Genomic DNA, 22,353 nt, shown 5'->3' with positions numbered 1-22,353 from the left:
GACACTCGCCTTATTCACGCAATGACCATATCCCGGGCGCGTCCCAAGATGGTGGTCTCAGGTTATATAAGAGAGTCTTCAGGGGGATGTTTTAGAGGGTCTGGGACACTCGGTTTTAAGTTATTCATTTCTATTAAAAATTTCCTCATAAAAGGGAGTCCTTAGGTTGGGGCGTTCAGGGGAAAGATGTCATCATGCACCACAAATTGTAACTTTAAAAAGCATGTTGATTTTTTACAAATTTTAGAGTGCTTGGGAATTCCTTAAATTTTGTGCAATAAACTATTTTTTGTTAAATGTTTTCATATTTCATTGGTGGGTGGGGCTCTACATATTGGGAGTAACACTTACCTTACGTTGTTACTCTGTTCAAATACTTGTCTCCAAAGAATTTTACTGTTTTGCCAAAATTTTAGACAGACTGTGAAATCCAGTGTCACGTGGTAGATCGAGTTGCCCGTATTGTTGCCTGTCTCCACATCACCTGCTGCCACATGCAACTTAGTCTCAAGAGGGGAGTTGACAGGAACGGGGGTGGGGGGGTAGGGGGGTGGAGGGGCGGGCAGAGGGTGTTGGCCGTTTGAGCTGCAGAGGGTCCACACATACACCCTGTTCCGAGGTGTTGGCCAGCCCTCTGCCCTGCTGACACTTCTGATGATAGCAGGACCGTAACTCTGACTCAGCTCTTTTCGTTTTTGTGTTAATCCTCACACAAGGATATTTTTCCATTGATTTTTAAGGAGAGTGGAAGAGAGAAGGAAAGACAGAAACATTGATGTGAGAGAAACACGTCGATGTGGTTGCCTCTTGCACGTGCCCCAACCAGGGCCCAGGAGGAGCCTGAAACCAAGGGACGTGCCCTTGACCGGAATCTAATCTGGGACCCTTTGGTCTGTAGGCCGACGCTCTATCCACAGCCAAACTGCCTAGGGCTGGCGCAGCTTTTTATTTTTTTAATGGATTTTTAGAGAGAAACATCAGTGTGAGAGAGAAACATTAATTATTGCCTCCTTGCACACACCCCGACCGGGGATGGAACCCGCAACCTGGATATGTGCTCTGACCAGGAATCGAACCCGCCACCTTTTGGTTTACAGGATGATGCTCCAACCAGCCAAGCCACATGGGCCAGGGCTGAGTCTGTTTTGAGGCTCCCCGGTTTCACTTCTTTCATACTTTATTCTTGACCAAGAAGAGTGACCCTGATCCAGACACAGAGTCTTCAGTGAAATGTACAGTGATCTGAGTGTGATTCTGGATGGGAGGCACCGGTTTTTTCTTGTGACTGTTCCTATAACTAAACCTTTAGAACCCAGGCTGCCTTTCTTGACTCCTGCTCTGGCCACCAGCTGCCATAAACATTCACACATTTGAGTATCTTATTCTACAGTGCAGTATCTTTTCCTACTATCTTTTTGTTGTTAATCCTCACCTAGGGCATTTTTTTCCATTGGTTTTTTTAAGAGTAGAAGGGAGAGAAGGGGAGAGAGAGAGAAACATTGATGTGAGAGAGAGGTACATCGACTGGTTGCTCCCACATGTGCCCTACTGGAGGCAGGGAGCGCACCAGCAGCCCAGGTACGTGTCCTTGACCGGAACCGAACCAGCAACCCTTCAGTGCACAGGACGATGCTCTAACCACTGAACAACAAAAGCCAGGGCTCCTTTTACACTTTTTACATTTTGATTAATTATGTGTTGTCTTAATCTAAATTGTGCTAATGTCATAAAATGTTTATGCACTCTTCTGAGACATAAGGTGCTATTCTGAGAAACACGGCACTCTCCTTGGACCCAGTGGATTTGAACATGGCTCCTTGTTGCTCCCAAATGGGAATCAGTTAAGTGTTTAAAAGTCGTCACAAGACAGTAAGATTCCAGTACAGCAGCCAGTAGCAGAGCGTGTTCAAAGGAAATCTGTCCCAATAAATTACACCAAAGCATATTTTCAAGATGAATGTCTTTCTTCTGCAATCTTTTGGAATAAATCATTCTGCATTCTGAAAAAAAATTTTTTTTAAAGGGCAGAAAACCACAGGCCCAAACTGGCATCACTCATGCTAAAACCCCATGATACAGGTTTTCCACTTCAAATTCACCCTTTTGCAAAGCAAATTTTTCCACTAAAATAATTTCAAAAGCTTTGTAACAAAAATAGATCTTACGCAAAGTTGTTATTAAAATTAAATATTGCATGTACATAGTAATAAATATAAAATACTTTTTTAACTTCAGAAATACTTATTATAATTTCCCTTATTGTAGTTCTCCCACTACCGCTTCTGGCAATTTCATATACATATTCATAAAGTAATTGTGACAACCTTCAGGAGTAATAGTCACTACAGAATGATTAATAGCATCTGTTAACCATTCATGGTTTGAAGGATCTGTCAAAATATATCTCAGGCAGAACTTAACTTTTGAAAAAACTTCAGTGGGATTCATCATGGAAAATATGGTGGCAGGAATAGTAAGGTATGCCTCGTCTGACCACCAAGATCACATACTTCCTGGGTTTTGTGGAAACTTACATTGTCCAAAACCAACCACATCCTCCAAATTATCTTCATCCAGTTTCTGCAGTAACCTGCAGAGAAAGTTGCAAAACAAAATATTTGAAATAACAGGAATGTGCAATCACTTCATGCCACACCATTCCCTGAATGCTGATTGCTGCAATTAGGGAAACATTTCATCCTCTAATCATTGGCATGGCCACATGGGCTGGTGTATTAATTTTTGATGACGCCTTTGTTCCCCGAAGATGGCATTGAAACCCGATTCATCAATGAATATTATTTTTTGTCTTGGTTCAGGGATGTTTCAAGAAAAATTTAACACATACACTCTGTGCATCTCCATTGTTCTGAGTTTCAAGGATCAGCTTGAAAAGATGCACACTTTAATGTGATCCTTCATTGTTTCAGCACATTCTCAATAGAACTTGTGCTTAGTTCTACATATTCATATTGGAGAATCTTCTCATGAATTCCTTTTAAAGTTACAAGTGGATTTTCTTCAATTACTTGGTAGATTTTATTATTGAGGCGTTTAACTTGCTACTTCTCTTATCTCCATTTTTTTTTCTATAATCACACAACCATTCTTATACCAGTAAATAATTGACTTTGCCGTATTGTTTTTTATATTTTTATTGATTTCAGAGAGGAAGGAGAGGGAGAGATAGAAAATCAATGACGAAAGAAATTCATCCATCAGCTGCCTCATACACGCCCCCCACTGGGAATCAAGCCCGCAACCTGGGCATGTGCCCTTGACCAGAATCAAACCTGGGACCCTTCAGTCCACAGGCCGATGCTCTATCCAATGAGCCAAACCAGTTAGGGCATGCCGTATTGTTTTTAATACCGGTGATTGCAGCTGATTCATTTACCATTCTACCACCTTCAGGACATTTTATAAAAACCCTTTATTTATCATAGCTGGCACGACCATAGGTCAGTGGATTATTACGTCGGGCAACAGGGCTTCTCAATCTGGATCCCTCAATTCTCGATGATGTGTTTCGCATTCCTCAGCATATATGTGTCGGCAATGAGCTTCCAGAGTTTGACTCAGTGTTTGATGTTGTATCCATTTTCACGGTCTGAAGAAAATATTCAAGATTGATGTAAAAATACTTTAATGGAATCACAAAGTTGGGTTGGGAGAAAAATGATAACATGTTGATGCAATGCACTATCTTTTTCCTGTCTAGGGAGAGGAAGCTGGATATTGCTACGTGACGTCATTACCCGGCGCCCACAGCCACCGTTTTGGGATGGGCTGGGCTGTGGATGGCATTTTGCACCATGGGGTCTCGGCAGTGTGGGCTGGGATTTGGTAGGTTGTGGCTCCAGGGTGGTGGCAGGGCCTGTGTCCCACTTTAGGGAAGCCGAGTGTTGCTTTGTGGGCGCCAGGTCCGAGGTGCCGTTTCTCTGTAATCGGCCAGTGTGCACCACAGCAGCTCCTGCGTTGAGTGTCTGCCCCCTGATGGTCGGTGTGCTTCATAACGACTGGTCAGACACAGCATATTAGCCTTTTATATATATAGATTCTTTACTGTTGAAAGTTTTCCCTATGTCTCCTTTTTCTCCCATTGGCCTCTCCCCATCTGCTCCTGCCCCCCAGCTCACGCCCCCCCTATTGTCTGTGTCCATTGGTCATGCTCATATGCATAGATACAAGTCCTTTGGTGGGTCACCCTCCCCAACCCACACCCCCCCCCCCCTTCTCTGAGGTTTAAAGGTCTATTGATGCTTCTGTGTCTCTGGATCTATTTGTGTGTGTGTGTGTGTGTGTGTGTGTGTGTGTGTGTGAAATAGATTTTAAAATCTTTTATTTTATTTTATTTTTTTATTGCTTAAAGTATTACAAAGAGTATTACATATGTCTCCTTTTCCCCCCCGCCCTTGACAATCCCCTGGCTAGATCTATTTTTGTTCATCAGTTTATATTGTTCATTATATTTCGCAAATGAATGCGATCATGTGATATTTATCTTTCTCAGACTGGCTTATTTCGCTTCCCATAATGCCCTCCAGGTCATCCATGCTGTTGCAAATGGTCAAAGCTTTTTTTTACAGCAGCGTAGTATTCCGTTGTGTAGATGCATCAGTTTTTTATTTTTAATTTTTTTAAAATATATTTTATTGATTTTTTACAGAGAGGAAGGGAGAGAGATAGTTAGAAACATCGATCAGCTGCCTCCTGCACATCTCCTACTGGGGATGTGCCCGCAACCCAGGTACATGCCCTTGACCGGAATCGAACCTGGGACTCTTCAGTCTGCAGGCCGACGCTCTATCCACTGAGCCAAACCGGTTTCGGCTACATCAGTTTTTTAATCCACTCACCTGCTGATGGGCACTGAGGCTATTTCCAAATCTTAGCTATGGTGAATTGTGCTGCTACGAACATAGGGGTGCATATATCCTTTCTGATTGGTGTTTCTGTATTATTATTATTTTTAAATCATAAATGTCATTTCTTCCTCAGGGTTTCTTTCTGCATTTGAATTACTGTCTAGCCCTAGCTGGTTTGCCTCAGTGGACAAAGCATCGGACTGTGGACTGAAGGGCCCCAGGTTTGATTCCGGTCAAGAGCACAGGCCTGGGTTTGGGGGCTCCATCCCCAGTTGGGGGCGTGCAGGAGGCAGCCGGTCCATGATTCTCTCTCATCGTTGCTGTTTCTATCTCTCTCCCTCTCCAAAATCAATAAAAAAATATTTTTAAAAAGTTACTGTCTAGGGCAGCTCTCCCGCTTCCAGGGGGAACCGCCGCGCCCCAAGCGAGGAGGCGTATGGACTCGGGCCTAGACGAGGGTCGTCCCGAAGAGCCGGTTGCATGTTAACAGGAAAAGCTCTCGCTAACACGTGTGCAGCGAGGTCTCTGTCTCCTTCCGCTCCCAGAAGCAGCCCAAGCGTCCAGAAACAGCGCTGACCAGAGGTGGTGGGCAGGGTCGTTCCCAGGGAAACCGGAGCCGCCCGGGACACGCCCCCCGCCGGGGACACGCCCCCTCCCGGGACACCGCCCCAGGCCCGCGCCCGTGTCAGTTCCCCGCGCCTCGGGCTGCCCGCGCTACTGCCGGACGCCACGCTCGGCCTCCTCACACCGTCAGAGGTCGGAGCCGCGGCCACGCTCCCTCGCTGCGTTACCGGAAGCAGATTCGAGTGCCCTGGCCCACGCGTGTAACCCCGGCACCGCGCCGGCAGGACCCGTGAATCGCTCCGTCAGGCATTGTCACGGGCAGCCCGAGACGCGGGGTCCTTAGGGGCGCGGGTCTTCTCAGCGGCGACGGCGGCAGCGGCCGGGAGGGCGGTGGCGATGTTGTGGCCCCGGCTGGTGGCCGCCGACTGGGCAGCGCTGGCCTGGGAGCTGCTGGGCGCCTCGGTGCTGCTGCTCGCGGTGCGCTGGCTGGTGCGGCGGCTGGAGAAGCGGCCGCGGGGCCAGGGCCGAAGCGAGCTCCCTGTCCCGCCGTCCCGCGCGGCCGTGGAGCCTGACTTGGACCCGGGTAAGGCCCCTCCGCTCCACTCGGCCTGGGCGCACCCCCGCCTAAGGCTGCTGTTCCGGTGAAAGGCCGGGAGTAACAGTCCGGGGCCCTTCACGTGCAGACGGCGCTGAGGCCGGGCTGTCCGTCTGTCTGTCCGTCCGTCTGTCTGAGCCTGAGTGACTGGCTGGCTGCGCGTCCGTGTTTCGCGCCGCCTGCGCCCTTCCCGTCTCGCGCATCCGCACGGCTCCCGGCCAGCCGCCCTCTTGGCTCGCCCGTTGGGTGTCTCGGGGCTCCGGTGGGAAGGCCAAGTGTCTTTGGGTGGAAAGCGACATGGACGTCCCCTGGGAACCTCGGGCTGCCGGGCTCCGTGGGGGTGACCCCGGGTCGGGACGCCGGGTCGGGTCCGGCCCGCCGTCCGCCCTGTCGCGTTGCTGGTGGTCCCACCTGCGCTCCTTCGCGTGAACGAAGCTGAGGTCCGTCCAGTTACGCGGTCAGCGGGGCCCGGGAACTCCGGGCCGCACAGGCCCCAGACTACACACCACCCGGAGACAGGCCGGGTGGGGCTGGAGTTACAGTGTCTTTTTGCATTGAAGTTTTTTGTGTGTTTTTAAAAGTTTTTAGCTTTCCCTTTTGGAATCAATGTACAGAGCATCCGAATGGGTGCTCCCCCGGTGGAATCCCGTGCTCAGCCGGCCTCCCCCTTTGAGTTCTTCGGCAGCTTTGAGGGTGGGGTAGGAGGGAAGGGGGTGTGGCGGGGGTGGCTGTGCAATACAGTGCTTGTTTATAAGACTCCTCTGCAAATAGTCACAGCCATTTTCGAAATCTTGGGGTTGGGTGCCGGGAGGCGGCATCCTAAAAAGTTTTTTGAAAGGAAGTGCACAGAAGTAGATAGGGTCATAGGATGAACCCTTTACCAGCCTCCAGCTACAGCAGGTATTCATGTTGTCTGAGTCCTGCTAATGACTCCCAACCTCTTTTTTCCTTCTAAATCTCAGAGGTGAAAACTGACGCGCCCCGTGGTGTGCTGTAGGTGTTTCCGATGCTCAGTGCCTACATCTCCATTGGGTCTACGTCTAATATTCTCTGCTTCGGGCGGGTAGACTCACTTCCTGGGCACCTGGGCTGGAAACCTAGGCATTTACCCAGGCCGCCTACAGCCCCTCAAGGCCCTTGCAGGGCATCTAATCCGTCCATCATTCAGACCTGTTGTAGCCTGAGCCCTTGGGTCCAGCCCCACTAGTCACAGTGGTCAGTTCCCTGTCATTTTCACCTTCTCCCTGATTCTAGCTGTGCTCCATAGACGCATCTGCTAGTTCTTCAAATTCATGGATTAAAGCTCCAGCTCAAATCTGTCTGTTTGGTAGCTGTATAACTTGAACAAGTTCCTCAGCTTCTCTGTGTTTTGGGTTTTTCATCCGTAAAGTGGGGGTGATCAGTGATGATACCTACCAGACGGAGTTATTACCATTAAATAATTTTGAGTATGTGGAGAGCTCAAAATAGCCCAAGCACATGGGAAGGCTCACCAGAAATTAAACATGAGCTACTTGTTAGTGCAGGGGTGGGCAAACTTTTTGACTCGAGGGCCACAATGGGTTCTTAAACTGGACCGGAGGGCTGGAACAAAAGCATGGATGGAGTGTTTGTGTGAACTAATAGAAATTCAAAGTAAACATCATTACATAAAAGGGTACGGTCTTTTTTTTTTTTTTTTTTTTTTTTTTTAGTTTTATTCATTTCAAATGGGCAGGATCCGGCCCGCGGGCCGTTGTTTGCCCACGGCTGTTAGTGTCAGCAGGATGACTGCCCAAGCTATCTGTGTGTCTCCTCTGTTGTAAGTCTTTGCATAATTCCTATCACTTACAGAATAAAGTGCAAGTCTATCTGTAGGATAAATTTCTGGAGTTGGAGCTTTGGTGGATACTGTCCAGTCGCCTTCCTTGTTATGGTTCCAAATTGCACTCCAACTGCCAGCAAATGAGTGCCGGCTTCCCCATCGGATAACCACTGGATGTTAGTGTGATCGTCGTGTAATTGTACTAGGTGATAAGACTCTTATCCAAATGACCCAGATACTGGGTATCTTAACTTTGTTCATATTGTGATAGATTTGGAAACCAAAAACTTACTGAAAATTCTCATAGTTCATAGACTCCAGAGTGTGGAGAAACACTGCATTGAAATGAAACTGAAGCCAGCTTTTTTTGCCACTATTTTTTTTATTGATTTGACATAGAGAAGAAATGATTGATTTGTTGTTCCACTTACTTATGCATTCAATGATTGATTTTTTAAAAAAATATATTTTTATTGATTTCAGAGAGGAAGGAAGGGAGAGAGAGAGAGAGAGAAACATCAATGATGAGAAGAATCATGGATTGGCTGCCTCCTGCATGCCCCCCACTGGGTATCGAGCCCACAACCCAGGCATATGCCCTCGACTGGAATGGAACCCAGGACCGTTTAGTCCGTAGGCTGACGCTCTATCCACTGAGCCAGACTGGTTAGGGCCAATGGTTGATTCTTGTATGTGCCCTGACCAGGGATGGAGCCCAAAACCTTGTCATATCTGGACGATGCTCTGCCTGGCCAGGGCACCATGTTTTAAAGAAAAGATTTACTTAAACCATTGAATTGATTTGTGTTGTTTTGGGCCTAGGTGCAATGACAATGGATACCATCTTAGCTCGACTAAAACTCCTGAATCCAGATGACCTCAGAGAAGAAATTGTCAAAGCCGGATTGAAATGTGGACCCATTACTGCAACCACAAGGTTCATTTTTGAGAAAAAACTGGCTCAGGCTTTATTAGAGCACAGAAGAACCCTGCCTTCACACCCTCCCTACCAGGCCACTGTAGGAAGCCCAGCAGAGCAGGTCGGCTTTTCTGAAGACAGAGATTTTGGTTATGGAGTGGGCTTGAACCCTCCGGAGGAGACCCTGAAGTCTGAGACCTGCTCCGTGGCCTTCAGTGCTGTGGCTGGGGTGGACGGCCCCAAAACTGTGGAGAGGGCCTCTACTGAGCCGCCTCTGTACTATGGGGTGTACCCGGCCTACGAGGATTCCCCAGCGAGAAACGGTAAAGTGACAAGCGTGACGTTTCTTACCTAGGGAGGGGGTGCCTGGACAGCAAGGAGAAGGTGATCTTAAAAATCCCAACAGCAGAGGAGAAGAAAGAGTCATCTAGTCACCATAATCGTTACCCCAAATTAACCACTGTTGGCATTTTTATATAGGGCTCTCCTTAAAATTTATTTTGATCTATATATGAATTTTTAAAAATCAAGAAAAATATTTATTAGCTGGCTACTATTATTCATCTCCTTTTTTTCTTTTTTTAAAAAATACATTTTTATTGATTTCAGAGAGGAAGGGAAAGGAAGAGAGAGAGAGAAATATCAATGATGAGAGGGAATCATTGATTGGTTGCCTCCTGCATGCCCTCCCACTGGGGACCGAGCCCACAACCCAGGCATCTACCCTTGACCGGAATCAAACCTGGAACCCTTGAATCTGCAGGTTGACGCTCTATCCACTGAGCCAAACTAGCCAGGGCCTTTTTTAATTTTTTCAACATGACCTGACCATCTGTTAAGTTAGTGAATGTAAATGGGCAATAAATAATTTTCTTTCTTTTTAATAAATAATTTTCAACATCAAAAAATTGCTGTTTGAAACAACTAAAATAGTATTGGAAAGAATTAATGAGAACTTGTTGATTAGGATATAATGTATATATTATATATATAGTACATAAAGAAAATGTGAAATTTCTTTCCTCCTCCCCACTAAAATCCTATTCACTTAATAATTGCTTTTGTGTATATAGGTGTATATAAATGTAAATTGTTTTATTTTAGTTGAAAAATGGTTAAGTAGCCCTGGCCAGTATGGCTCACTTGGTTGAGAATCATCCCATGCACCCAGAGGTCCCTGGTTCGATTCCCTGTCAGGGCTCATGCCCAGGTTTCTGCTCAATCCGCATTAGGGGGCATGCAGGAGGCAGTTGATGGGTATTTCTCTCTCTTTCTCTCCCTTCCTCTTTCTCTAAAATCAATTAAAAAAAAATATTTTTTTAATGGGTAAGTAAAACTGTCAGGTCAAGGGATGCACTCTCAAACTCTGAAAGCTGCTGCCCTCCCAAAGATGTTACCATTCACAGTGTATGCGAGAGTTGCTTTCCAGTCTCTACGGTACAAAATGGAACTCACATTTTTTTCTAAAAAGGGAAAACAGGTATCTGTTCAGTCAGTCATTCTGTATATTATTGAGTGACTTGCATGAGAGAAAGTTTTATTTTGTCCTAGGTCGATTACCTTTTTTTATATGGTTATAGTCTGTTTGTATTTATTTGATGAATTGCTTGGTCATACTTCTTGACCATTTTTATTGAGCAATGGGCATTAATTTGTACTGTATGTATTTATGAGAATCTCATACAGAACTAGGTTGTGATAGTTCCCCTGCAAAACTTTAATATTTTTATATAGTCAGAACTTTCTTTTCCTTTATGTATTCTAGACATAGTTAAAATGGCATTGCATGACCAAAATTATTTCTAAAATTCTACACTGTTTTGCTGATATGTTCATAGTTTAACCCATGTATTTCATTTCTTAATGTGAATATATCCTTGGGTAGAAAATTATATACATGTATAAAATATCATGTTATTTATACCAACACACACAAATAATCAGGCTTATTGTGCTCTTTCTGCTAGCTAAGTCCCTTTTTCTTCAGCATTAAGAGTATGAAACATTAAATAAGAGAAAAGTCAGGCAGCTGGGTAACAACTGTTCACTGTTAACTCAGAGCCTTCAGTGTGACTACGTGACAGTGGCTCCAGTTACTCTCTCTGTCTTCTGTCTGTTCCTTTTCCCAGAAAGGATTCATGTTTATGAAGATAGAAAGGAAGCGTTGCAAGCTGTCAAGATGATCAAAGGATCCCGATTTAAAGCTTTTTCAAGCAGAGAAGATGCTGAGAAATTTGCTAGAGGAATTTATTGTTATTTTCCTTCTCCGAGCAAAACTTCTTCAGTACTTTCTCCTGTGAAAATAGCATCACTCTCTAGCAATGGTGGGTTAAAAGGTAAATTATCTAGCAGTGCACAACTTGGCATTATTATCAAATTTGCCCACAAGTATTTTGTGCTCTTTCCTTATATACAGGAATTAGTTTTCTCTGCCTTTGAGAGAAGTCCAGTTTGCCAGGAAGTGAAAGCCCAGGCCATGAGCAGCTGGAAGAGAGTGGGCTGGGCTGGGGGGACCGGGGACCGTGCAGGTAGAGTTGAGGAGCTGAGTGGGCCAGGCCACCACTCTAGGCCCCAACGCTGACGAGCTGTGGGAGAAGCAGTGAAAGGACCACCATCAACCATTTGTCCCGTTCCCTCTGTCTTCCTCTCTCCCTGTTGCCGATTAGATTCAGGACCATTATTTTTATGCCAAGACCAGTCTGTTGCTCACCTGAAGCTACACCTGCTCCCAGGGCTGTGGCACCAGCTTTGACCCAGACAGTCCATTCAGTCAGAAAGGTGACCACACCCCTCTTGGCTCAGAGCCCAGTCTTGTGAAGGGGCCTTTGTCGTCAGCATCGGGCAAAGCCCTGGCCTCAGTCTCGTCCCTTCTTGGGGCTCACCGTTGCCCTGCTTCCGAGGCTGGCTGGGGTCCAGAGGAAGGCCCTCTCCCTGCAGACGGGCCATCTGTCGAGAGTCCCGTCTGCTGTGTTTCCTCTGTTCCCTTGCTTGGCCTTACACAGGTGCTTCTTACAGGGAAACCAGAGTGATTTCAAACAGGCTTTCCTCTGCCCAGTTTGTGACTTTGCCTCGAGAAGATCGCTTTCAGACTTCTTCGGGTGTTGTCATTAAACCGATAGGAATCACTGGGGCTCACTGCCTTCATGGGAGTGCGCCTGTGCTTCCAGAACTGGGGCCGTGCCATGGCCAGGTGTCCCAGTCCCCTCCAGCTGCTGAGCTCGAGGCCCTTTCACAGGGCTTTCCCAGCTGAAGTCCAGGGGGGGTTGGCTCTATACTCACATGCAGCTGCCCTGTGTCTGTGCCACCGCTGGAGGCTAGCACATCGGCTGTCTGCTGAGGACTGTCGTCGGGCCCTACCTGTCACTCCCAACTAGCTCACAGACTTACCCCCTCAGTGTAGCACATGGGGGTGCTGAGGAAATGTTCGTGAAATTAAATATTCTTTTTTTTTTTTAATCATGTTTATCGGGAGATTACCTATTACAGGTTTTTTTCAACTAAGTGGTTTCTGGGTTTCATTTAGCTGTTTTATCATTTCTTGTTGCTGTTATTGTTTGTGTTCTGTTTAATCACTTTAACCTTTAAGTTTATTAATTTCTTCTGTCTCTTTTTTTTTTAGATTATTTTTAGTTCCTTTTCAAATCTGCATTAGTTGTATCTGTAATTTTTTCACATTAAATGTTCTTAAATTGTCTCTTAGCAGCAGATGGCTTGTGCTTTTCTGAGTCAGAAACCATAAACAGAGAGCGAGCAAACAGCTATAAAAATCCCCGTACGCAGGACCTCACTTCTAAATTGCGAAAGGCTGTGGAGCAGGGAGATGAAGACACCTTTTCTGACCTTATCTGGAGTAATCCTCGGTATCTGATTGGTTCGGGGGACAACCCAACCATCGTGCAGGTAAGCCTGCATCCAGCATCCTTAGCTTCCAGACTCTGGGTGACAAACATGAAGCTCAAAATCTGTGGTTTTCCTTCAGGAGGGATGTAGGTACAATGTCATGCATGTTGCTGCCAGAGAGAATCAAGCTTCCATCTGCCAGCTGACTCTCGAGACACTGGAGAACCCTGAGTTTATGCGGCTCATGTACCCAGATGACGCCCCAGACATGCTGCAGAACCGCATTTGTTACATCCTTGATCTGTACCTGAACACGCCCGACAAGGGGGTGAGTGTGTCGCCTTCTCTTTCTTCAGTGACGTTACAGCCAGTCTCAGTTACACCAAGACTCGTGTTTCGGGTTTTGAGTATTTGCCTAATCCCTGTACTTTGTCAGTGCATGTGGGGGGCCAGGAAGGAGACGTGCATTCATTGAGCTTAGGGAGCTCCTGACGGTTGGAAAACAGCCACATGTGCACACACGCACACAGCAGGGAGCTGTGACCTTCAGGCCCCTGGGCTGCAGGCAGCATGGGAGGTGCAGCTGTAGGGAGTTGAGAAGCATCGTGGACGCGGGTGGACCGTTGTTTGTGGCTTTAACTTTCTAATATTTCCTCTTTTTTTAATAAATTTTTTTCTTTTTAAATTTTATTTTTTGATTAGTTCACATTCAGTTATTTTGCATTAGTTTCAGGTATATCGTATAGTGGTTAGATAATCGTATACTCTACAACGTGGTCCCCTAATATTACTAATTTTCTTATTTTTCAGTTACAGTCGACATACAATGTTATATTAGTTTCAGGTGTACAACATAGTGACTAGACATTTATGTAACTTACATAAAGGTGACCCCCCTGATAAGTCTAGTGTCCGACACATACATAGTTATTACAATATCACTGACTGTGTTCCCTGTGCGGTACTTTACATCCCGTGACTGTTTTTATAACAGGCAGTTTCATCTTTTTCATCCAGCCCTCAAACTTGCCCTTTCATTTGGCAACCATAACTTTGTTTTTTGTACCTGAGTCTGTCTCTGTTTTTCTTGTTCATTTATTTTGTTTTTTAGATTCCACATAAAAATGAAATCATGGCATTTGTCATTCTCTGACTTATTTTACTCAACATAATATCCTCTGGATCCATCCATGTTGTTGCAAATGGCAAGATTTCATTTTTTTATGGCTGAGTAATAGACATTGTACATGCCTGGGTTGTGGGCTTGTTACCCAGTGTGGGGTGTGCAGGAGGCAGCCAATCAATAATTCTCATCATTGATGTTTTTCTCTCTCTCTCTCCCTCTCTTGCCCTTCCTCTTTCTGACATAATTTTAAAAACATATTTAAAAATTAAAAAAAAGAAATAACTGTTCTTTCTCTGCATCTCTCAGGGCAACGACACACCGTTGCATTTTGCGTGTAAGTTTGGGAATGCAGATGTGGTCAACGTGCTTTCTTCACACCCTTTGATTGCAAAATGCCCACGGAATAAATGTGGTAAAACACCTGAAAATGTAAGTACCTGGTAAAATGCTGTTACTGTATGGTGTCAGAAATGAAAATCTATAAACTTACAGTCTGTGATCACAGCCACTGTGAAATCAGGAGTAACTCTGACTGTGAATGTGTGCGCCTCACAGGCACTCCTGAGAACCTGTCTGCTGAGGAATGAACAGCCCCAGTGTGCTGATTTTATTTTACTCTCATATTAACTGCCCTTTGTACAGACCTCAGTTGACCAGGGTCAGAGAACAGAAGAGGTGGTGGTGATGGTAGTGATGATGGTAGTGAGGGTGGTGAGGGTGAGGGTGAGGGTGAGGGTGATGGTGATGGTGATGATGGTGAGGGTGATGGTGGTGGTGGTGGTGATGGTGATGATGTGTTCAGCTCAGGGGGCACCAGGGGCTGTCCTAAGCCCCGCCTACACATCCTGCCTGACCCTGGCAAGCCTTACACAGCAGGCCTCGTCATGATCTGGACTCTGGCAATTGAGCACAATGTGCCTTAGGCCAGAGGTGTGTCTGTGCCTGTGAAGTGGAGAAGGAAGTGGACCTGACCATGGTCAGAGCTCTTAGCTGGCCTGGATCTGCCAGCCCTTTAGAAGGAGAACCTGTGAGGACCCAGTTCAGGTAGTGAACGCCGCCTTTGTAATGGCTGTGCCTACATAGTGCCCACTTTCTGGGCAAAGTTTACAATATACATAAAAAGAATACAATTTAGACAATCGTACAGTTCAGAAATTAGCATGATTTTGCGTCTGTCTGATTCAACATTTTCTGTGCATTTAAATGTGTGTATGTATGTGTGTGTGCGTGCATATGTATATATATATACATGCACACACACATTTTTTTAATGTTTTTTGAGAGAGTGGAAGGGAGAGGGATAGAAAGATAGAAACATTGATGAGAGAGAATCATTGATTAGCTGCCTCCTGCATACCCCTTACTAGGGATCCAGCCCACAACTTGGGCATGAGCCTTGACTGGGAATTGAACTACTGACCTGGTTTGTGGCAACCACTGAGCCACACTAGCGGACATATTTTTTTCAATAGAAATTGCTGTTTTGTAACACATTTTAAAAGCATTTGGCATCGCTCACAATTAGTTACAGACTTATAAACATAGTTACTCGAGTCCCAGGGTACACTGCACAATTGTACTGTAGATGAATTCTCACAGGTTGGCAGGAGATGGTAATTCTGTGGTTCCTTCCTTATTTGAAGGTTATTGGGTGTTTTTTCTTCTAGCAAAAATGTTCTTGTCACTACAATTCTTCGAAGGCTGACAAAGTTCATTCCTGGAGTTGCAAAAAGCAAATATGTGTGTCCCATGCTACACAGGTGTTCTGTGTCAACCCTGCCAAACAGCAGACTCGGAGCACTGCAGGTTGTGAGCCTGCCTGTGTGCCCTGCTCTGACTTGATAGTGCGCTCCAAGGTTTCTTTTCCGTGCAGAAGATTAGCAGGTGTAGAGCAGCATGAGAAAGGAAATAAAAGTGACCCATAATCTGAGTTTCTCTACCTGTCTTGGCCCCTTAAGCTGTTACAAATGTTCTAGAAGTAAGTGTGTACTGCTCAGCGCACAGTTTTTGGTTGTGGGCTTTGTGCCTAAGATACTATTCTTTTTTTTTTTTTTTAAATATATTTTATTGATTTTTTACAGAGAGGAAGGGAGAGAGATAGAGAGCTAGAAACATCGATGAGAGAGAAACATCGATCAGCTGCCTCCTGCACATCCCCCGCTGGGGATATGCCCACAACCCAGGTACATGCCCCTGACTGGAATCGAACCCAGGACCCTTCAGTCCGCAGGCCGACGCTCTATCCACTGAGCCAAACCGGTTTCGGCCTAAGATACTATTCTTATTCTTTGAGTATAAGATACTATTCTTATTTTGTTGACTTAGAAACTTGGTTTTATAAAATTTTAATGATAAGAAAATGTGATAAATTGAGATTTAGAATGAACTTCACATTAGAATGAACTCTGTGTTTTTTTAAACAGGTTATTTGTGAAAGAAGCAAAAATAAATCTGTGGAACTGAAGGAACGAATTAGAGAATATCTAAAGGGTAAGGAGGGCCATCGGTGCTGGAGTGTGAGGCCCATTGTAGGGCAGGACCGGACAGCGTCCCAGCCTGGCTGTGTGGGGAGTGAAGCCAGGGCTGCGGGTGAGCTCCACTTGGCAGCTCTCGTCATAGTTACTGTTTCCTGCACGCCCAGCTCGAGTTCCAGCTCTGTCTTCGTATAACGCCTCCTTTGATGCCTGTTGTTCATGGCCTCACCCCTTACCCTCTGCAGGCCACTCAGGTAGCAGGTGTATCTGACCTTTCTCAGGTAGAAGCAGGTCGGAGAGGCGGTGCCTGAGCTCCCTGGCTGCTCAGTTGTTCGTCAGGAGCTCCCTATCGTCCGTTTCTATGCCAGGCCCTGCCCCCTTGGCCAAGCCGCTCCTCCCTTTGCTTCCCGGGTAGCCCTCACTTCTGAGGCCTGACCGGCCCTGGGTCTCATCACTCTGGGCCCAGAGTTGGATTGCCTGCTCAGCTTTTTAAGACGTGACCTGTAGGGAATTGGAAAGGGAGAGAAGCAAAAATATACCTTCTTTTTAACATTTCTCTGCTGCCCATGTAGGCTGATCCTGTCCACACAGTCCTACCTCTCAGCCCTTCTCACCTGAGGTGAGGCGTTGTTTGCACTCTCCTTCCTCCCTTTTACTTCCCAGCAGAGGAAGAGTGTAGGCTCCTCAAGTGAGACTGGCACAAACTGGCCTCTTGCCAGGCCCTTCAGCTCCAGCGATGGGCAGCCTTTCATCGGGGATAGCACGGCATTGCTTGTGTGGCTTCTCACGCCCTGAGGTGAGGAGCCGTCTGAGCAGGTGGATCAGCCCTGGTGTCTCCCCAGGTCACTACTACGTGCCTCTCCTGAGGGCAGAGGACACGTCGTCCCCCGTGATTGGGGAGCTGTGGTCTCCAGACCAGATGGTCGAGACGGCTCACGTCAGCCATGGCGCAGGCAGCCCCAGAGACCCCGCTCTGATCCTGAGAGCCTTCGCAGGGCCCATGAGTCCAGCCAAGGTGAGCTGCTGTGAAGCTTCTAGCACGAGCGCCTTGCTGCCCCCAGCACAGCTCACACGGTTTCTCCTCGTAGGCGGAAGATTTTCGCAAGCTCTGGAAAACCCCACCTCGGGAGAAAGCAGGCTTCTTCCACAGGGTCAGGAAGTCGGACCCAGAAAGAGGCATGGAGAGAGCGGGCAGGTAGGAAGGTCGCAGGAGGGACAGCTGCATGGGGAAGTCTTGTGTCTCGCACGGTGTGCTTGTGCTGACGGGGGGAGCGGGGACATCGGCCTTGAGAGCCAGAGTTCCCAGGAAACCTTTCTTTCTGGAGCCCTGGTTCCTTGCACACCTTGTACGTGCTGCAGTCCCTCCCCAAGGGGACAGTCCTGCCGCCTCTGTCTGGGGTGGTAGCATTTGGAGTGAGGTGCCCGACAATGGGTGCTTCCTTGGCAATGAGGGAGAAAATAGAACACAAGACTCAGGTGGCTAGAAACTAGAAGTCATAATCAGGGAGCCAAATCGTAGTGTCATCAGAGTGTCAGTGAATTTTTTAAAAAGCGTTAGAGCTTTTTCACAAAACCTGTGCCCAGTTTCAGGTGTGTAGCCTGAACTTGAAAAGAACTTCTAAATTGTATATGCCTGGCCAAAACCAGAATCCTATCCAACTTTTCGTCACTGTTTTATTAAAACTAAAAGTTGGTCTGTTTTTGCTGTTTTGCCTTTTATCTCTAGGGTGTGTTGTGCAGGTGTGTTCTGATTGTGGGGTTCTTCCTTAACTGGCTCTTTGCTGTGTGAGCAGCTCTGGGAGTGTTTTCTCTGGTTGCACAGCTCTCACTGTGCTCTGTTCCCACAGGCAGCTGGCTCACGAGCTGGGGTACCCCTGGGTCGAGTACTGGGACTTTCTGGGCTGCTTTGCTGACCTGTCTTCCCAGGAGGGCCTGCAGAAGCTGGAGGAATACCTTGCACAGCAGGAAGTGGGCAGAAAGGCCCAGCAGGACCTAGGAGAAAACGAGGCTTCTGCCTTGGGTAAGGACTTGGGGGCATCCCTGTGCTCGCAGGACCTGGGCCCTGTCTGTGGCCCCGGCTAAGAGCATGTCCCTGCGGAGGCGGCAGCGCCTGCGGCTCCTCTGCCCGTCAGGCTCTCAGTGCCCTGCGTTCCGCAGATCAGCCCGCCCCTCCCTGTGGCTGCTCTCGGCTTTGGCTTCCTTCTCATTTTCCTGGAGGCTGTTTCAGTTTGCTCACCCTGCTTGTCCTGTCCCTGGAACAGGTGGGTGGTTTGGTCTTGTGTCTGAGGAGGAGGCTTTGATGAGAGAGGGGTTGGTCGTGGGGTCTGTGCTGGGCCGAGTGCCTGTCGTGCGGGCTGTTACCCGCACCTGAGGAGCCACGTTGTCTCCCTCACAGGCTGTCGTGGCAAGTGCAGCAATTCCATCTCTGTGGGGGCCTTTCTCGATGAAGACGGTGACATGAGCTTGGAAGAGATTAAGAATCGGCAGAACACAGCTCGAAACAACAGCCAGCCCACAGTCAGGGCTTCCAGAGACTCGGGCTGCGACATCCTTCCCTTGGCGCAGAGGACGAACCTTATCGAAGACGAGGCGGGGTCCTGTCCCCACAGCAGCAGGAATGGCTTCTGCAGCCCCCTGAGCGGTGGCCAGACCCAGCGTGGGAAGAGGACAGAGGCCGCGAGCGGGGAGGAAGCCCTCTCGTCACCTGTCTCTGGCTTGACCGTTGAGTTCGACAAGCTCAAATTGCAGAATCGAGGAAGTGCGTTTTCCGAGACACCAACTAAAAGTGTGAAAACGAGAGATGAGAAGATCCTGACGTCAGGAACGGAAGTGGTGGACAGTGACAGGGTAGAGCCTTCTGCTGCCGACAGACTCGGAAGCAATCAAGCAAGGACGGAAAGCGAGATGTCAGCAGGCATTGCAAACCTGTGCCTGGGTCCCCACTGTCACGGCCATGAGGCCCAGCACAGCTGCACCTCTGCATCCTCGGAGCCCTTGGGGGTCGCTGCCAGGAGGGAGCCTGTCCGGAGGCTCTTCCTTCTGGGGTATGAGTGGGTGTGTGAGCATGTGGGTGGCTGTGGAACGGGTCTGAGCGCAGTGATGTGGAGGAAGGGGTGTGCGTGTGACACTGATTCTCTGAAAGCTTTGTTCTGCCCGTAGCCTGGGTCTCAGGCCGGTGGGAACACGTCCTTTCTCGCTCATCCTTGTGCTGCTGCCCTTCCTGGGGAAATGGTTGCCCCCAGAATGACTGGAACGTCCTAAGAATATAGCTTGTTGTAGGAAGAAAGGCCTTCTGGGGGTCAGTCTACGCCTCCCAGGTGGCTGTCCAGGTTGATGGTTCTCAGAAGTGGACATAGGACTGCATTTTCACAGCGGGTCTTAGGGCGGTGGGGCCCAGCGCCTACACCGGGCTGGCTCCTGAGCTCAGGCAGGGGTGTGCAGTCTGTCTTAGTCACACATGTTCTCTTCTCTGACGCCGTGCAGGGAGGAGCCGTCCAAACTGGATCGCGACGTCTTGGCAGCTCTGGAGGGTGCAGACCTGGACCCTCAGCGGCACCCTGCCGTGCACAGGTGGAGGAGCGCTGTCCTGGGCTACCCACCCTCCGACAGGCAGAGGTACCACGGGCCCAGGGGTTGCTGGTACTAGCGTCCGGACCCACATGCACCTTGTGGTTCCCCAGGACACTGCCACGCTAGCGTGTAGCTCCCCATGTGCGGCCGAGGCTGGGGCACCATGGAAGGGAGGTCTGCAGTGGGTGCAAGAACAGAAGGGTGCTGCTGACAGGGAGGCTGCAGGGAGGGTGCCTGGGGTTCCTGGTCATGGTCATGTGGGATTCATGTGGACAGTCACATGAGCTATTAGTCTTCAGGGCCAGTGTTCCGAGGTTCTAAGGGCCTCTGGTTGGAGCCACAGTGGAGCCTCGGCTCAGGAGCAGGAGCCCAGGTTCTGTTGTGGCCTCCACTCTCCCCACACCCCACCGTCCGTGCTGACAGACCTTTCTTGGTTTCCTCAGTTGGCCGAGCCCCTCGATAAAAGGGAAGTTGACATCTCAGCTGCCGGATCTCGATTGCCTGACTAGCTGCAGCCCAGGGAGAAGTGGTCCCGCAGGGGGCAGCCCCAGGAAGCCTGGCTCTGTCCCCCACTCCCCCCGTATGGGCAGCCCGGGGCGCTACAGCCCTGCCAACGGGGGCCACCTCCGCAGGATGGTGCGCCTGGCCCAGCACGCAGCCTTGTAGGCTGTGCGTGTGCTGGGCTCTCGCTTCATTAAAGAAGGGTAATGTGTGTGTCGCTAAAATTCACAGAAAAAGGATATATTCTGATTCATTTATTAATCCTCATTTTGAGAGTAAGAATTTTAGAAAATGCAAATGTTTCATGTAAAATGTAGATTTCTGGCATTTTGAGAGAAGTTGATGAAAGCAAATGCGGATACCAGTTTTCTGAAAACTGAACATGGTCATGATGCAGACCGCAGCTACATCCTGGTGCGAGTGGGACGGGAGCTCCTGCATTCCCACGGATCTCGGCGGGTGCCGGAGGCGGTGATGGCCATGCAGGGCCAGCCCCCCTGCCACAGCCATGCTCACTTCAACTCCGTTCTGAAAACGAAGGTGAATTTTGTTCACCTTCCTTTTCAGGGAGGGTTTTTCACTTTTGGGTTCTCCTTGGTTAGATGAATGTAAAGCTGTTCTTTCTCCTGGACAAAATCTGTAGCCACTGGGAGGCGAGTGGTAGGCAGGAATCCCCGCGGCCAGGAGGTGTTTCCGCCAGCACTGAGTGCGTGTGCCCTGCTGCCAGTGCAGTGGGGGTGGGGTGATCTGTAAGTTGTTCCCTGGTTTTGAAATTATCTCCTATTTTAGAATTCACTTCAGTTGGAGTTCCTTTATAACATGTCACCTTTTAGTACAGAAACTAGAGGTCGACTTTTGGCAGGTTTGAGCCTGGTTTAGTTACTCAAGTGTGGTTTACTTTAGGGGTCCTTCCTCCCGTCTGTGTGCACAGAGCGTGGGGGTCACCACAGCTCCCCGGCCCATACCGGATGCCCAGGGACAGAAAACTCTACCTGTGCTTTAACTGACTTCAGTGCCTTTTGTAAATCATTTTTTATTTTTTCTGAGCTTGTTTTTTGAGGATGTACAGTGATACTAAGTAGGTGTGAGATTCTTATTCATAAAAATTGTTATTTCACACGATAACAAGAGGCAGGTCAGGAATATTAGAATCAAGATTTAGATTTAAAAATTCTAGTGGCTGTTACACAAGGTGTTTTCACATCTAGAAGACAGAAAATAACATTCTATTGTAAAATCCAATGGCATTTTAAAAGGCATCTGTTCTCAACAGAAATCAGAATGCAGATATTCACAGTGCTGATCTGTTTTTCCTGGAATCTTACCCTACTGTGCTGTATATTGCTGTAAATATTCAGATGAAATTAATATAGTGTTTTTGCTGTAATTTTGCCGACTGCTGTTGGTTTTGTGAAGCTTTGGCCTTTGTTCCCGTGTTTCTGTCAGGCGGCTGAGTCCCAGTGATCGCATCATCACGAGACCTACAGTGATGATCTTTGTAAAACTACTTAATGAAAGGAATTTTTTAAAACCATGTGGTAATAATTCCAAGATTTCAGAAAGACCTCTCACCTGTTACCCAGCCAAATGCCCTTAGTGTTTGGTAAAACTGTTCACCTTATTCCTAACACACTTGTGAACAGCGTTGCGGCATCGGTTAAATCCACACAGATTCCCTACCTGCCTTTGTGATGCCAGCAGTCCGTGTGTCGTTTCTGTAGTTGGAAAGAGGTGACTTGTGAGCTGCTCCTCGGTGGGTTGGGGGGCTGGGCCCGGGAGGCTTCCTCTGCTGTGAAGTGAGTGTCCGTCCCATGTGCAAGAACCACAGACAGATCCTCTGAATAACTGACATCTTTCCAGAAGCTTGCACAGCTTCCAGAGGAAAGGGTGGGTTGTGGGATGCCTGCCCGTTGGGTGTAGTTTTGAACGTCCCTGAGCCGGGCGCACTCGCTGGACTGCTGGAGGCACAGCCTCTTCCTGTCCCTGACACGGATGTTCGCGTGTGGACACCACGCGCTCTGGCTCCAGACTGCACTACCTTCCTGCCTTCAGCTGCCTCAGCAGGAACATCTGGGACCAAGCAGCACAGAAC

The 22,353-nt window shown here is 48.0% G+C and overlaps 1 protein-coding gene across 3 annotated transcripts; it reads left to right on the top strand.

The window, feature by feature from the left end:
- The first annotated feature begins 5,780 nt into the window (after window positions 1-5,780).
- Window positions 5,781-21,648, top strand: ANKLE2 (ankyrin repeat and LEM domain containing 2). 3 transcript variants are annotated; one of them, XM_081113651.1, is made up of 13 exons: window positions 5,781-6,015; window positions 8,654-9,073; window positions 10,880-11,086; window positions 12,454-12,650; window positions 12,730-12,918; window positions 14,023-14,145; window positions 16,140-16,206; window positions 17,033-17,205; window positions 17,279-17,385; window positions 18,038-18,210; window positions 18,586-19,234; window positions 19,674-19,805; window positions 20,204-21,648. In XM_081113651.1, the coding sequence occupies exons 1-13, from the start codon at window positions 5,829-5,831 to the stop codon at window positions 20,424-20,426; spliced, it is 2,847 nt and encodes a 948-aa protein (XP_080969777.1). In that variant the 5' UTR covers window positions 5,781-5,828; the 3' UTR covers window positions 20,427-21,648. The 3 variants fall into 3 exon arrangements, with proteins under 3 accessions (XP_080969777.1, XP_080969778.1, XP_080969776.1); XM_081113652.1 differs by having other exon boundaries at window positions 5,798-6,015; window positions 10,880-11,074; XM_081113650.1 differs by having other exon boundaries at window positions 5,801-6,015; window positions 12,451-12,650.
- Window positions 21,649-22,353: the final 705 nt, after the last annotated feature.

The sequence above is a fragment of the Myotis nattereri genome, assembly GCF_964212035.1.
Source record: "Myotis nattereri genome assembly, chromosome: 19".
Taxonomy (NCBI): Eukaryota; Metazoa; Chordata; class Mammalia; order Chiroptera; family Vespertilionidae; genus Myotis; species Myotis nattereri.
Note: the sequence above shows the minus strand (reverse complement) of the source record. Positions and strands in the feature narration are given on the sequence as shown.